At 57.5% G+C, this 13,448-nt stretch overlaps 1 protein-coding gene across 1 annotated transcript; it reads right to left on the bottom strand.

Annotated features, from left to right (window-relative positions):
• Positions 1-606: 606 nt before the first annotated feature.
• On the bottom strand, positions 607-12,637 carry PBK (PDZ binding kinase). The gene is made up of 8 exons (XM_036405154.1): positions 12,452-12,637; positions 11,642-11,718; positions 9,307-9,397; positions 8,043-8,185; positions 5,635-5,804; positions 4,744-4,873; positions 1,841-2,014; positions 607-851 (listed from the first exon to the last, which is right to left on the bottom strand). The coding sequence occupies exons 2-8, from the start codon at positions 11,688-11,690 to the stop codon at positions 607-609; spliced, it is 1,002 nt and encodes a 333-aa protein (XP_036261047.1). The 5' UTR covers positions 11,691-11,718; positions 12,452-12,637.
• Between the last annotated feature and the right edge of the window lie 811 nt (positions 12,638-13,448).

Raw genomic sequence — 13,448 nt, 5'->3', positions numbered from 1 at the left:
CCGCACGGGCCCCTGTGAGGGCATTCCCGCCCTGTTATCCCAGCTATTCCCGCTGTCCCCTTTGGGCTGTCCTATCCCGGCATTCCTCTGTCCCTCATTCCCGCTCCGTTATCCCGTCATTATTCCCGTTATCCCGCTTCATTCCCGCTCTCCCCCCGGCTGTTGTTCCCGGCTCCAGCTGCAGCAGGGCAGTGACCATGGCGGCCGCCAGGGGGCGCCGCGGGGCTGGCGGGCGGCGCGTGCGCACAGGAGCTCCCGCACGGGCCCCTGCGAGGGCATTCCCGCCCTGTCATCCCTCACCATTCCCGCCGTCCCCCATCCCTCATTCCCGCTGTCCCTCAGGGTTGTGTTATCCCGTCATTATTCCCGTTATCCCGCCTCATTCCCGCTCTCCCCCCGGCTGTTGTTCCCGGCATTATTCCCGGCTCCAGCTGCAGCAGGGCAGTGACCATGGTGGCCGCCGCGGGGCTGGCGGGCGGCGCATGCGCAGAAGAGCACGGGCCCCTGCGAGGGCATTCCCGCCCTGTTATCCCTCACCATTCCCACCCCTCATTCCCGCCGTCCCTCAGGGCTGTGTTATCCCGCCATTATTCCCGCTATCCCGCCTCATTCCCGCTCTCCCCCCGGCTGTTGTTCCCGCAGTTCCCGGCATTCCGGCAGCTGCAGCAGGGCAGTGACGATGGTGGCCGCCGGGGGGCGCCGCGGGGCCTCGCGGGCGGTGCATGCGCAGAAGAGCTCCCGCACGGGCCCCTGTGAGGGCTCCCGCGCCGCCTCCGGGGGCAGCGGCGGCCGCGACCCGAGCGCGGCCTGGTACGCGGCCTCGTCCAGGGAATCCTCCGAGCACGAATCCTCTGGAATAACGGCAGGGAGGGAGGGGGGGACAGAGAGAGAGTGCGGCCGTTGGGAGCGGGTCCCGGGAATCCCGGCCCCGATAGCAGCCTGGCGCTTCCCGATGTGCCCAGGGTGATCCCGACACTGCCAGGGATCCTCTGGGAATTCCAGCCCTCCACGCCCTCACAGACAGGAATTCCTTCCCAAGATCCCAAAATCCCGAAACCCCAATATCCCAACCCTCTGGAACGACAGGAGAGTGTGGCCGTTGGGAGCGGATCCTGGGAATTCTGCCCTGATCCCAGCCCGGCGCTTCCTGATCTTCCCAGGGTGATCCCAGCCTTTCCTTGGGCACTCTCAGCAATTCTCTGGAAATTCCAGCCCAGCCCCTCCTCACCTTCCCAGCCGGGAATTCCTTCCCAAAATTGCAAAACCCCAAAATCCCAAAACCCCAAGATCCCGACCCTCTGGAATGGCAGAGGAGTGTGGCCGTTGGCAGCGGATCCCAGGAATCCCAGCCACATTCCAGCCCAGTGCTTCCTGATCTTCCCAGGGATCCTCTGGGAATTCCAGCCCAGCCCCTCCACACCCTCCCGGCTGGGAATTCCTTCCCAAAATCCCGAAATCCTGAAATCCCAAAACCCCGATATCCCAAAATCCCAACCCTCTGGAATGGCAGCAGGGAGCAGCTGTCAGGAGTGGATCCCAGGAATCCCACCCTGATCCCAGCCCGGCGCTTCCTCATCCTCCCAGGGTGATCCCGACACTGCCACGGATTCTCCGGGAATTCCAGCCCAGCCAGGAATTCCTTCCCAAAACCCCACAATCCCAAGCTCCCCTTTCCCAGCAGGAATCCCATTCCACTCCCCTGTCCCTCTGCCCCTGTTCCCCAAATCCCGGATCCCCTTTCCCACCCGAGCACTCCCCGGATCCCTTCCCGGCACCCGTTCCCCGTCAGGAACTCCCGTAGTTCTCGGAATTCCCGGCATTCCCGTTGTTTTCCCGGTACCGTCGGATCCGTCGCGGGGCGGGGGCAGGTGGGGCACGCTCAGCGCCAGCATCTCCCAGAGCGTGAGGCCGAAGGCGAAGATGTCGGCGCGGTCCGAGATGGCCTCGCCCGGCTCCAGCGCCTCGGGCGGCGACCACGGCTCCGTGCCCACGTAGCACAGGGACGGGTCGCTCACTGTGGGGGGAATAACGGGAATAAATCGGGAATAACGGGATCAATGGGATCAATGGGGCTCCGTGCCCACGTAGCACAGGGACGGATCGCTCACTGCCATGGGATAACAATGGGATAACGGGATCAACGGGTTCAACGGGATCAATGGGATCAATGGGGCTCCGTGCCCACGTAGCACAGGGACGGATCGCTCACTGCCATGGGATAACAACGGGATAACGGGATCAACGGGTTCAATGGGATATGGGGCTCCATGCCCACGTAGCACAGGGATGGATCACTCACTGCCATGGGATAACAACGGGATAACGGGATCAGCGGGATCAACGGGATATGGGGCTCCGTGCCTACGTAGCACAGGGACGGGTCACTCACTGCCATGGGATAACAACGGGATAACGGGATCAATGGGATATGGGGCTCCGTGCCCATGTAGCACAGGGACGGGTCGCTCACTGCCATGGGATAACAACGGGATAACGGGATCAATGGGATCAATGGGATATGGGGCTCCGTGCCCATGTAGCACAGAGAATGGTCACTCACTGCACAGGGAACAAATCAGGAATAATGGGATCAATGGGATCAACGGGATTAATGGGATATGGGACTCCGTGCCCACGTAGCACAGGGACGGGTCGCTCACTGCCATGGGATAACAACGGGATAACGGGATCAACGGGATATGGGGCTCCATGCCCACGTAGCACAGGGACGGGTCGCTCACTGTGGGGGGAATAACGGGAATAAATTGGGAATAACGAGATCAATGGGATCAATGGGACTCCGTGCCCACGTAGCACAGGGACAGATCGCTCACTGCCATGGGATAACAACGGGATAACGGGATCAATGGGGCTCCGTGCCCACGTAGCACAGGGACAGATTGCTCACTGCCATGGGATAACAACGGGATCAATGGGATCAATGGGATATGGGGCTCCGTGCCCATGTAGCACAGAGAGTGGTCACTCACTGCACAGGGAACAAATCAGGAATAATGGGATCAATGGGATCAACGGGATTAATGGGATATGGGACTCCGTGCCCACGTAGCACAGGGACGGGTCGCTCACTGTGGGGGGAATAACGGGAATAAATTGGGAATAACGGGATCAATGGGATCAATGGGGCTCCGTGCCCACGTAGCACAGGGATGGGTCGCTCACTGTGGGGGGAATAACAGGAATAAATTGGGAATAATGGGATCAATGGGATCAATGGGATATGGGGCTCCGTGCCCACGTAGCACAGGGACAGGTCGCTCACTGTGGGGGGAATAACGGGATCAATGGGATCAATGGGATGAATGGAATATAGGGCTCCGTGCCCACGTAGCACAGGGACAGGTCGCTCACTGTGGGGGGAATAATGGGATCAATGGGATCAATGGGATGAATGGAATATAGGGCTCCGTGCCCACGTAGCGCAGGGACGGGTCGCTCACTGCCATGGGATAACGGGGAAAAATTGGGAATAATGGGATATTGGGATTGGGATTAATCTCACGTGGCACAGGGACGGGTCACTCACTGCCATGGGATAACGGGACAAAGCGGGATCAATGGGCTCAATGGGATAGTGGGATCGGGAGTGGGAATGGGATCGCTCACTGCAGCGGGAGCACAGGGATAGCGGGAATGGGATCGGGAATGGGATCGCTCACTGCAGCGGGAGCGGAGGGATAGTGGGAATGGGATCAGGAATGGGATCGCTCACTGCAGCGGGAGCACAGGGATAGCGGGATCCATGGGATCAAAGGAAGATTGGGATTGGGAATGGGAGCGCTCACTGCAGTGGGAGCACAGTGATATTGGGAATGGGATCGGGATTGGGATTGAGATCGCTCACTGCAATGGGATCAGGATCAGGATTGGGATCGCTCACTGCAGCGGAAGCGGGGCGGGGGGGCAAATCAGGAATGGGATCGGGAATGGGATTGGGAGTGGGATCACTCACTGCAATGGGATCAAAAGGATATCAGGAATGGGATCAGGATTGGGATTGGGAATGGGAGTGGGATCGCTCACTGCAGAAGGTGCAGAGGGATCGGGAATGGGATCAGGAATGGCAATGGGAACGGATCGGGAATGGGATGGCTCACTGCAGTGCAATCGAAGGGATCAGAGGGATATCGGGAATGGGATTGAGAATGGAATCAGGAATGGGATCACTCACTGCAACGAGAGCAACAAGAGCAACGGGAATGGGATCGGGATACTGGGAACGGGATTGCTCACTGCAGCGGGAGCAACGGGACCAGAGGGATATTGGGAATGGGATCAGGAATGGGATCACTCACTGCAGCGGGATAACAGGATCAGAGGGAATGGGAATGGGATCAGGAATGGGATCGCTCACTGCAACAGGATCAACGGGATCAAAGGGATATCGGGAATGGGATCGCTCACTGTAACCCATGGGAATAGGATGAGATCCCCTATTTCTGGGAATCCCACATTTCCAGTAACCCCACATTATTGGAATGGGAATCAGGATGGGATCCATTGGAATAGGAATGGGATCCATGACAGTGGGAATGGGAGTGGGATCCATGGGAATGGGATCACTCACTTCAACGGGACCAAGGGATATCGGGACTGGGAATTGGAATTAATTGGGAATGGGATCACTCACTGCAGTGGGATGGTGGGATCAAAGGGATAGTGGGAATGGGATCCACGGGATGGGAGCCCCCCATTCCCACGGGACGGTTCCCGGTATCCCACCTGTCAGGTTCTCATCCAGGGGCAGGGAGACGCCGACGTCGCAGATCTTGACGGCCTCGAAGGCGCCGCGGACGACGACGTTGGGGGATTTGATGTCGCCGTGGAGCAGCCGCTGCTCCGTGTGCAGGTACTGCGGGGAATGCCGGGAATGCCGGGAATGGAGAGCCGTCGGATCGGGGAGGGGAACCGAGGGGAAACCCCAGATCCAGCCAGGAAACCTCCAGGCGTGGCTCGGAATCCACGGACGGAGGGATCCCATGGATCAGCCCAATGCTGCGGCCGCTCCTTGGGCACTGCCAGGGATCCTCTGGGAACTCCAGCCCAGCCGGGAATTCCTTCCCAAATCCCACCCCAAGCTCCCCCTTTGCCAGGTATTCCCTACATTCCCAGCTCTCCCAGCCTGGCATTGCATCCATCCCAATCCCTCCTTGAGAAGGAATTTCGGGATCCAGGGGCTTCCCTGGGAATTCGAGACTCCAGGAAGGGTCTCCCTTCCCTTTTCCATCCCTGAATTCCATAAAAATCTCTCGGGATGGATCCTGATTGCCCTTGATCCTAGAATCCCAGAATGATTTGGGATGGGACCTTCAATCCCATCCCATCCCATCCCATCCCAATCCCGGATCCCAGGCCGCTCCAGCCTTTCCTGGGACTCTCCCTGGGATTCTCTGGGAATTCCAGCCTGACTGGGAATTGACCTTCCCAAGCTCCCACCCATCCCCATCCCTATCCCAACCCGCCCAGCAGCTGGAAAGCTCCCTTGGCTCCCCTTTATCCCAGAATCCTGGGATTTTCCCGGAATCCCAGGGGTTTTTTTCCCCCGAATCCCAGGGTTTTTTTCCCCCAGAATCCCAGGGTTTTTTCCCGGAATTCCCGGGATTTCCCCGGTACCTGGAGGCCCCTGGCCATGCTGAGGGCCACGTGCAGGATGGTGGCAGCCGGGAACATTCCCAGGCCCTGCTCCCGGCGCTCCTCGATGAGGTCGTTCAGGGATTTCTCCCCCCCGAATTCCATGGCCAGGCAGAGGCTCCCGTCCGGAGCCTTCGTCAGCGCCCGGTACCCTGGAATGGGAACGGGAGCCATGGGATCAATGGGAACGGGAGCCGTGGGATCAATGGGAACGGGATCCATGGGATCTGTGGGAATGGGATCTGTGAGATGCGTGGGAATGGGAATGGGATGGGAGCCATGGGAATGGGAACCATGGGAATGGGGTCCAGAGGATCAGGGGGAATGGGAGCTGTGAGAATGGGATCCATGGGATCCGTGAGAATTGGAATGGGATGGGAATGGGATCTGTGGGAATGGGAGCCATGGCATCCATGAGAATGGGATCTGTGGGAATGGGAGCCATGGGAATAGGAATGGGATCCATTGGATCTGTGGGAATGGGATCCGTAGGAATGGGATCCACAGGAATGGGAATGGCAGCCATGGGATGGGAATGGAATCCACGGGAATGGGATCCACAGGAATGGGAATGGAACCCATGGGAATGGGACCCGTGGGATGGGAATGGGATGGGATGCATGGGAATGGGATCCATGGGATCCATGGAAATGGGAATGGGATCCATGTGAATGAGATCCATGGGATGGGAATAGGATCCATGGGAATAGGATCCGCAGGAATGGGAACCATGGGATCCATGGGAACAGGATCTGTGGGAATGAGAACTGTGGGAAGGGGATGGGATCCATTCGGATGGGATCTATGGGAATTGAATCCCTGACAATGGGAATGGGATCCCTGGGATTGGGATGGGATCGATGGGAATGGGACAGGAATGGCATCCATGGGATGGGATCTGCGGGACGGGAATGTGGGAATGGGATGGGATCAATGGGAATGGGTCCATAGGAATGGGATCCGTGGGATGGGAATGGGACAGCAGCAACAATCATGGAATGTTCTGGATGGGATTCATGGATTCCAATCCCATCCCAATCCAACCCTGACCCCTCCCACCATCCCAGGGAGCTCCAAATCCATCCTTGGATACTCCCAGGGATCCGGGGGCTTCCCTGGGAACTCCAGAGGCACTGGGAGGTCTGGAATTCCCCAATCCCAGATCCCCCTCATCTCTCTCTGGAACTGGCTCCACCCCCTCCATTCCCATGGATCCATCCCTTCCGTTCCCAACAAATCCAACCCAATTCCCAGCAAATCCAACCCCATTCCCAATGGATCCATCCCTCCATTCCCACGGATCCAACCCTCCATTCCCACAGATCCAAACTCTCCATTCCCAATGGATCCAACTCCTCCATTCCCAAAAAATCCAACCCCTCCATTCCCACGGATCTATCCCTTCCATTCCCAACAAATCCAACCCTCCATTCCCAATGGATCCAACCCTCCATTCCCACAGATCCAAACTCTCCATTACCATCACATCCAACCCAATTCCCAATGGTTCCAACCCCTCCATTCCCACTGATCCATCCCCATTCCTGTCGGATCCAACCCCTCCATTCCCGAGGATCCAACTCCATTCCAATGGATCCAACCCCATTCCCATTGATCCATCCCCATTCCCATCACATCCAACCCCATTCCCAATGGATCCACCCCCCTTCCCAATGGTTCCAACCCCTCCATTCCCATTGATCCATCCCCATTCCTGTCGGATCCAACCCCTCCATTCCCGAGGATCCAACCCCATTCCAATGGATCCAACCCCATTCCCATTGATCCATCCCCATTCCCATCACATCCAACCCCATTCCCAATGGATCCACCCCCCTTCCCAATGGTTCCAACCCCTCCATTCCCATTGATCCATCCCCATTCCTGTCGGATCCAACCCCTCCATTCCCGAGGATCCAACCCCATTCCAATGGATCCAACCCCATTCCCATTGATCCATCCCCATTCCCATCACATCCAACCCCATTCCCAATGGATCCACCCCCCTTCCCAATGGTTCCAACCCCTCCATTCCCATTGATCCATCCCCATTCCTGTCGGATCCAACCCCTCCATTCCCGAGGATCCAACCCCATTCCCGTCACATCCAACCCCTCCATTCCCAATGGTTCCAACCCCTCCATTCCCGAGGATCCAACCCCATTCCCATCACATCCAACCCCTCCATTCCCACTGGATCCACCCCCATTCCCAATGGTTCCACCCCCTCCATTCCCACTGGATCCACCCCCATTCCCATCACATCCAACCCCTCCATTCCCACTGGATCCACCCCCATTCCCAATGGTTCCAACCCCTCTGTTTCCCACTGGATCCGCCCCCTCCGTTCCCGTGGGATCCAGCCCCGCCCGTTCCCGTCGGATCCGCACCGACGATGTTGGGGTGCCGCAGGTTCCGCAGGGTCCGGGCCTCCTCCCGGAGCCTCCTCTGGAAGAGGCTGCGCTGGCTCTGGGAGCAGCCGGGGTTGATTTTCTTCACGGCCCAGGGGGAGCGGGGCAGCCCCCGCGGGGACCTGGCCCGGGAAAAACGCCGGAATTCCCACGGAATTCCCACGGGGAAAGGATCCCACACCCCCCGCCCGCCGCCGCAGGACGGGGATGCTGCGAATTCCTCCGGGGGAATTTCCAGGGAAAGGGAATTTTTATCCGACCCCATTCCCCGATGGAGGTGGTGGAGGGAAGGGACGGGACCCAAAATCCCTGGAATTCCAGCTGGGATAGGGTTATCCCGAAATAATGAAGCCCAAAATCCCTGGAATTCCAGCTGGGAAAGGGTTATCCCAAAATAATGGAGCCCAAAACCTTGGGATTCCCAAGAATGGAGCCCGAATCCCAGAATTCCGGCTGGGACAAAGTTATCCCAAAATAATGAAACCCAGAATCCCAGAATCCCAGCCAGGGAAGGGTTATCCCAAAATAATAGAGCCCAAAATCCTGGATTCCTGGGAAGGGAGCCCAAATCCCAGAATTCCAGTTGGGAAAGGGTTATCCCAGAATAATGGAGCCCAAACTGCCTGGAATTCCAGCTGGGAATGGGTGATCCCGAAATAATGAAACCCAAAATCCCAGAATTCCAGCTGGGAAAGGGTTATCCCAAAATAATGGGGCCCAAAATCTTGGAATTCCCAGGACTGGAGCCCAAATCCTGGAACTCCAGCTGGGACAGGGTTATCCCAGAATGATGGAGCCCCAAATTCCTGGAATTCCAGCCAGGTTTTATCCCAGGAATGGCCCCAAATCCCTGAATTCCATCCAAGGAAAGACCAGTGGGGTACTCCCAAACTGATGGAGCCCAAAATCTTGGAATTCCAGATAGGAAAGGGTTATCCCAAAATGATGGAGCCCAAAATCCTGGAATTCCATCTGGGAAAAGGTTGTCCCAAAATGACGGAGCCCAAATCCCTGGATTGCAGCTGGGACAAGGTTATCCCAGAATAATGGAGCCCGAGTCCCGGAATTTGCAAGAATGGAGCCCAAATCCCAGAATTCCAGCCAGGACAGGGTTATCCCACAGCACTGCGCTCCTTCCTGCCTCCACAATTCCCAAATCCCTCCCTCGGCCCCGTGTCCATGGGGAGGAAAACCGGGATCAACTCCGGGGTTTCCCGGGATGATTCCTGGGGCCATTCCCAACCTTTTCATCAGGTAGACGCTGACTCCGGTGCCGAATCCCAACTTCTGCATGAAGGGAGAGGCCGGGATGGTCACGGACACGGGGCCGGGCTCTGCGGGGGGAATTCCCGGTAATCCCATGGAAATCCCGCTGGGATCGGGATCTGCTGATCTCAGGGAAATCCTGCTGGGATCGGGATCTGCTGATTCCATGGGAAATCCCACTGGGATTGGGATCTGCTGATCCCATGGGAATCCAGCTGGGATCGGGATCTGCTGATCTCAGGGAAATCCTGCTGGGATCGGGATCTGCTGATTCCATGGGAAATCCCACTGGGATTGGGATCTGCTGATCCCATGGGAATCCAGCTGGGATCGGGATCTGCTGATCCCACAGGAAATCCCACTGGGATTGGGATCTGCTGATCCCATGGAAATCCTGCTGGGATTGGGATCTGCTGATCCCACGGAAATCCAATTGGAATCAGGATCTGCTGATCCCACAGGAAATCCCTGCTGGGATCGGGATCTGCTGATCCCATGGAAATCCTGCTGGGATTTCATGCTCATCCCATGGGAAATCCCGGATCTGCTCCTCAGGAATCACCCACGGGATGGGAGGGAACGGCCTCGAGCTTCCAGGGGAAGTTCAGTTGGATTTTGGGAACAGTTCCTGCCTGGAATTCCCAGCCCTGGAGTCCCCATTCCCAATGGGATTTAAATCCCGGGGGATTTCGAGGTCACGGATCCTCGGCAGAGCCGGGAACGGCCGGAATTCCTGGCCCGAAATATTCCCCAATTCCCATGGGATGCTCCGAGCCCATTCCTGACCCGGATTTTTAGGGAAGCTCCTTCCAACTCCCCCCAATGTTTTCCCAAATTCCGGCTCCGTTCCCTGGAGGGGTTTGTTCCCTAAAAAACGGAGACCCCGCAGATCCAGCCCTAATTCCAGAGGGGAATTCTGGGCGGCACAAGGAGCTGGCATGGGAAATGGGAATGGGAAAACAGGGGCGGGAAATGGGGATGGGAAAGGGGGATTGGGAGAGAGAATGGGAAATGGGAAACAATGGGAAACAGGGGTGGGAAGGGGGATGGGAAAACAGGGATGGGAAATGGAGATGGAAACGGGAATGGGGATGGGGATTGGGAATGGGGATGGAAAACCGATCCCAGCTGATCCCAGGGATTTCCCACCCGGATGTGCTCCAGGATAAAACTGGGAGGAAGAGGAGGAAGGGGGAGGGACTGGCAGAGTTTTCCTGGGAATCTGTGGGATTGTCCCAGGAAAGGTTGGGCAGGGCTCGGAGCAGCCTCTGGAATTCATCCCGGGGATCCTTCCAAGGCCTTTCCCGTTCGTGATCCCGGATTTGGGATGAGGGCGTTCCCCTGGAGCAGCCTCTGGGGTCTGGCAACCCCTTTGGGAACGCTCCCACCCCTTTGGGAATATTCCCACCCCCTTTTGGGAACACCCCGACCCTTTTGGGAACATCCTGATCCCTTTAGGATCATCCTGGGATCAAACATCCCAATACCTTTGGAAATATCCCATCCCTCTGGGACCATCCCGATCCCTTTGGAAACATCCCAAACCCTTTGGGAATATCCCGATCCCTTTGGGAATATTCCCATCCTTTTGGGAGCATCCCCATCCCTTTGGGAACATCTTTGGGAGTGTTCCGGGATCGAACATCCCAACCCCTTTGGGAACATCCCCATCCTTTTGGGAACACTCTCATCCCCTCGGGACCATCCCGATCCCTTTGGGACTATCCCCACCCTTTCGGGAACATTCCGGGATCAAACATCCCGATCCCTTTGGGACCATCTCGATCCCTCTGGGAACATCCCGACCCCTTTGGGAACGTACCAATCCTTTTGGGAACACTCTCATCCCCTCGGGACCATCCCGATCCCTTTGGGAGCATCCCAAACCCTTTGGGAATATTCCCATCCCTTTGAGAGCATTCTGGGACCAAACATCCTGATCTCTTTGGAAACATCCCAATCCCTTTTGGGAACATCCCCGTCCTTTTGGGAACACTCTCATCCCCTCGGGACCATCCCAATCCCTTTGGGACTATCCCCACCCTTTTGGGAACATTCCGGGATCAAACATCCCAATCCCTTTGGGACCATCTCGATCCCTCTGGGAACATCCCGACCCCTTTGGGACCATCCCAATCCCCTTGGGAACGTCCTGATCCCTTTGGGAATATTCCCATCCCTTTGGGATCATTCCGGGATCAAACATCCGGATCCCTTTGGGACCATCCCCATCCCTTTGGGAACACTCTCATCCCCTCGGGACCACCCCGATCCTTTTGGGATCGTTCCAGGCCCATCCCGCTGTTCCTCACCCGCTTTGTCCCGGCGCGCTGAGGGCGTGGGGGACTGGAAGGTGTCCATGGAGCCGATCCCGATCCCAATCCCGATCCTGCGGGGCACGAGGGGACGTGGAGGGACCCCAAGGGCACTGGGGGGCGGGTTGGGAACTGGGGGGAATTTTGGGAATTGGGGAAATCCTGGATTTGGGAATTGTTGGGGCCTGGATTTGGGGAATCCTGGATTTGGGGAATCCTGGATTTGGGAATTGGGAGGGCAGATTTGGGAATTGGGGGGAATTTTGGGAATTGGGGAAATCCTGGATTTGGGAATTGTTGGGGCCTGGATTTGGGAATTGGGAAATCCTGGATTTGGGAATTGGAGGAAATTTGGGGGGACTGGGGAGGCCTGGATTTGGGAACTGGGGAGAGCTGGATTTGGGAATTGGAGAAATCCTGGATTTGGGAACTGGGGGATCCCACATTTGGGAATTTGGGGAGTCCCATGATTTGGGATGTCCCAGATTCGGGAATTTGGGGGTTCCAGGCTGGAAAGATCCCAAAGTGGAGGATGGAGGAGATCCCAAGGGATTCCAGCGCGGGGTGGGGGGGGGGGGGGGAAGAGAAAATCCCAAACCAGGAAATGAGGGGTCCCCGAAATCCCGGCCCCGGGAACTGGGATGGTGCCAGGCTGGGGGATCCCAGATTGGGGAATTGTGGAGCGGGGGAGGATCCCAGCCCAGGGATGGGGATCCAGGGTTGGGATCGGGAACTGGGGGGGGGGATCCCAAGATTTTGGGGCCGATCCCAGCTCCGCGGGTTCCCAGCAAGAGCCGCCGGTCCCACCTCGGTCCGGGGTTCGCTGGCTGCGGCCGCCGGTCCCGGGGAGCTCCGGGAGCCTTTTCCAGGGGCCGATCCCCGGGAATTCCGGGATCCTCTTCCCGCTCCCGGTGCCGATCCCCGGGAATTCCGGGATCCTTTTCCCGGTGCTGATCACAAGGAATTCCGAGGTCCTTTTCCCGCCTTTTCCGGCCGTTTTCGGGGCGCCGCGTTCGAATCCCGCGCGCGCGCTGGCGCCGGCCCCGCCCCTTCCTGGGGCGTGGCCAAACACCAAATATGGTGAGAGGGGCGGGGCTATGGGCGCGGCCAAAGCCGCGCGCGGGCAGGCGCGGGGCGGGGTCAGAGTGAGGGGGCGTGGCCGAGCCGAGCTGGCGGGGTGACGCAAAAGGGAGCGCGCAGTGCGGGGGCGTGGCCAGCGCGGAGTGGGCGTGGCTCGGGCGGTGCCGAGGGGTTTTGGGGCGGCCCCAAAAGCAGCGCGGGGGGATTGGGGGCGCTCCGGGGGCTCTGTGGGGCTGGGAAGGATCAAAGAGGAGGGGGGGGTCCGTGGAAACAAATAAAGGCCCTAAAACCCCATAAAAACCCCAAAAATGTCCATAAAACTACATAAATGCCCTAAAACCCCATAAAACCCCCAAAAATGTCCATAAAACCACATAAAACCCCCATACAACCCCATAAATCCCTCAAGCTCCCATAAAACCCCAAAAATCCCCCTAAACCCCCATAAATCCCTGAAACCCCATAAACCCCCATAAAACCCCCATGCAACCCCATAAATCCCTCAAACCCCATAAAACCCCATAAACCCCCCCAAAAAACCTCTAAACGCCATAGACCCCGTAAATGTAAATGCCCTAAATCCCATAAACCGCTTTAAACCCCATAAAATTCCCCCATAACCCCATAAAACCCCATAAATCCCCTAAACCCCAATAAAACCCCATAAATCCCCATAAACCGCCCTAAAACCCCAAAAATCCCCCAAACCCCATAAAACCCTATA

The sequence above is a fragment of the Molothrus ater genome, chromosome 32 (assembly GCF_012460135.2).
Source record: "Molothrus ater isolate BHLD 08-10-18 breed brown headed cowbird chromosome 32, BPBGC_Mater_1.1, whole genome shotgun sequence".
NCBI lineage: Eukaryota > Metazoa > Chordata > Aves > Passeriformes > Icteridae > Molothrus > Molothrus ater.
This window is presented reverse-complemented; position numbering and strand designations above follow the sequence as displayed.

What these genes read in the sequence shown, in the direction of transcription:
- PBK (XM_036405154.1), bottom strand. Translation starts at nt 11,690, where the DNA reads ATGGACACCTTCCAGTCCCCCACGCCCTCAGCGCGCCGGGACAAAGCG. An exon ending in AGCGTCTACCTGATGAAAAG is followed by an intron (nt 8,186 to 9,306) that starts GTTGGGAATGGC and finishes TTCCCGGGCCAG; the next exon opens with GTCCCCGCGGGGGCTGCCCC. An exon ending in GCGGCACCCCAACATCGTCG is followed by an intron (nt 5,805 to 8,042) that starts GTGCGGATCCGA and finishes TTCCCATTCCAG; the next exon opens with GGTACCGGGCGCTGACGAAG.